Source organism: Electrona antarctica, assembly GCF_951216825.1.
Source record: "Electrona antarctica genome assembly, chromosome: 7".
Lineage (NCBI taxonomy): Eukaryota > Metazoa > Chordata > Actinopteri > Myctophiformes > Myctophidae > Electrona > Electrona antarctica.
In genome coordinates, this window is record NC_136812.1 from 10008423 (window position 1) to 10010859 (window position 2437).

The window sequence follows — 2437 nt, forward strand, 5'->3', positions numbered from 1 at the left end:
GCCGCTTCTTTTCACCTGACAGGGGGGAGTTAACCTGAGGTTGGACATAGCACGTGGAAGGAACACGTTATTCCAACAGTTACATTTCCCCTCCATCAGGCGCCCCGGCTGGCCAGGGGGGGGGGGCACTTTACAGGGTTTTGCTTCTTTAAAAAAATGATGTAGTCTGTCTTTGCCTCATGCTACATCTCTAGGTATAAAAGCTGTTTACAAGTACTGTAGCATGACACTCATAGTGTATAGAGAGTTACATTCTCAGAGTTAAGATTTCACCCTTCAAATCAGGGGGAAAAAACTGCTCCTACTTACAGGTGCTTGGAAAATGTTGGTCCAGCATGATTGCCGTCTGCTGTGGTCTTCTCTTCTGCTGTGGTGTTCTGCTGTGGTCTTCTCTTCTGCTGTGGTCTTCTCTTCTGCTGTGGTGTTCTGCTGTGGTCTTCTCTTCTGCTGTGGTCTTCTCTTCTGCTGTGGTCTTCTGCTGTGGTCTTCTCTTCTGCTGTGGTCTTCTCTTCTGCTGTGGTGTTCTGCTGTGGTCTTCTCTTCTGCTGTGGTCTTCTCTTCTGCTGTGGTCTTCTGCTGTGGTCTTCTCTTCTGCTGTGGTCTTCTCTTCTGCTGGTCTTCTCTTCTGCTGTGGTCTTCTCTTCTGCTGTGGTCTGCTGCTGTGGTGTTCTCTTCTGCTGTGGTGTTCTCTTCTGCTGTGGTCTTCTCTTCTGCTGTGGTGTTCTGCTGTGGTGTTCTGCTGTGGTCTTAATTCTGCTGTGGTGTTCTGCTGTGGTGTTCTGAGGCAAAATCAGCTGTTGTCAATGAGTCGGATCCGCCTGCCAGTGGGGGGCTGTCCTTTATCGCTGGTTCATCAGTGCACATTGTGCAGCAGATTGCGCACGAGGAATACTGAGGATAAACCTCCTGCTTTTATACGATGCACATGGAGCCCAACCCCTTTGGTCATCAATGTTATTGTGAAGTTGGGGTTGGCGTTTGAAAGAAAGGAGGAGGGTATGGGGTGCTGGGAGCAGATGGAGAGAGCTGAGGAGACAAAGGGACATTGAATGATGTCAGACAGCAAGATCTTTAACGTCATTGTTTCCTCTTGTTCACTTAAAAAATGACAAATGAAGAGGGTATATTTGTCACTCACTCGAGTATGAAATTGAAAACCTTGTTTGATTGTCACATGGTGCACGAGAGCATTTGTGGCTAAAGGTGGCTCTTATGGGTTGATGACATTGCTTGCGTTGTTTGCAATGGTTCCCAAACCTTGCCTGGGAGTCTGGGACCCAAACTATTGGAAATAGCAGATCTACAAGCTCATAACGTGTCCCTTCACGCCATGTTGTTTTCTAATTTATGGAATTTAATTTATTATCTCTATGAAATTACTGGAAAAAAAGCTTTTTTGGGAATGTTTTTTGAAAAACAAATACATAAAGGACCCATAAAGATGTGTCTGAGACCCACAAATGGGTCCTGACCCACTTTTTGGGAAACAGTGGTTTAGGCAGCCTATAATAGTGCGCGCCTTTCCCCACCAATAGCAAGAGTTGGCGCAAGACCATCTTGTGAAACTAATATCAGAGAGTCGCAGAGTCGTCGCGCTGGCAGGCCAAGGTCAAGAACAGAGCACGGAACGTCCCCTTCACGGGAGGACGAGGAGGGCCAGGCACTGTCCCTCCTCCAGTTCAACGTCGAGGGCCTCACCACTGCCAAGAACAGAGCACGGAACGTCCCCTTCATGGGAGGACGAGGAGGGCCAGGCACTGTCAGTTCAACGTCGAGGGCCTCACCACTGCCAAGCTCATAGCAGGTCCTACAACACCTTGTTAAGTCTGACAATACAGCAGTTGTCCCTCACTCACTCAGATACTGATCCTCCTCAGTGCCACACAGGACCCTTTTGTTGGAGTCAAGAGGGCTATAATGATGTTCTGTTCAGTAAGGCTATACATACTTTCTATTGTTATTGAACTGCTTTGTCCTTGCTGAAAACCTGACTCTCCCCATAAACTTACCTCCATGGTTTGCAGTACCTCCCCACCCCCAGCCGCCAAACAAATTAAATTGCCAAAACAAACACGCACGTCGCACGCACGCACGCACGCACGCACGCACGCACGCACGCACGCACGCACGCACGCACACACACACACACACACACACTGACATGCGCGCACATGGCTAATTAAAGGCCCCAGCTGAAACAGAGGACACATCCCTGTGTCCCCCATAGAGTCGGGTGCCCCCCTGCTAAACTTCTTTCAATGTAGGGCCAATTATAGAGAGGTGGAGTGACTTGGTATGAGGGAGGGGTGACAGCCAGGGTGGCCTCCCCACTTGATGAATACTTTACCAACTTGTCCTGACTCACACCCCCTCATTTACAGGATCTGCCTATAAATCTCAACATTGCCGTGCCGTGGTTCCATCCCTCCTCCCACTA

General features: G+C 49.1%; 1 protein-coding gene across 1 annotated transcript in view; it reads right to left on the bottom strand.

Moving 5' to 3' along the window:
* LOC306927367 (uncharacterized protein) overlaps positions 1-2015 on the bottom strand; it is a gene marked incomplete at its 5' end in the record, with an annotated part of 8006 nt that extends 5991 nt beyond the window's left edge. The window contains 3 exons of the mRNA XM_079507078.1: positions 310-779; positions 1625-1728; positions 2010-2015. Coding sequence (XP_079363204.1) covers positions 310-779; positions 1625-1728; positions 2010-2015 — 580 coding nt within the window. The remainder of the gene's footprint in view (positions 1-309; positions 780-1624; positions 1729-2009) is intronic.
* Positions 2016-2437: the final 422 nt, after the last annotated feature.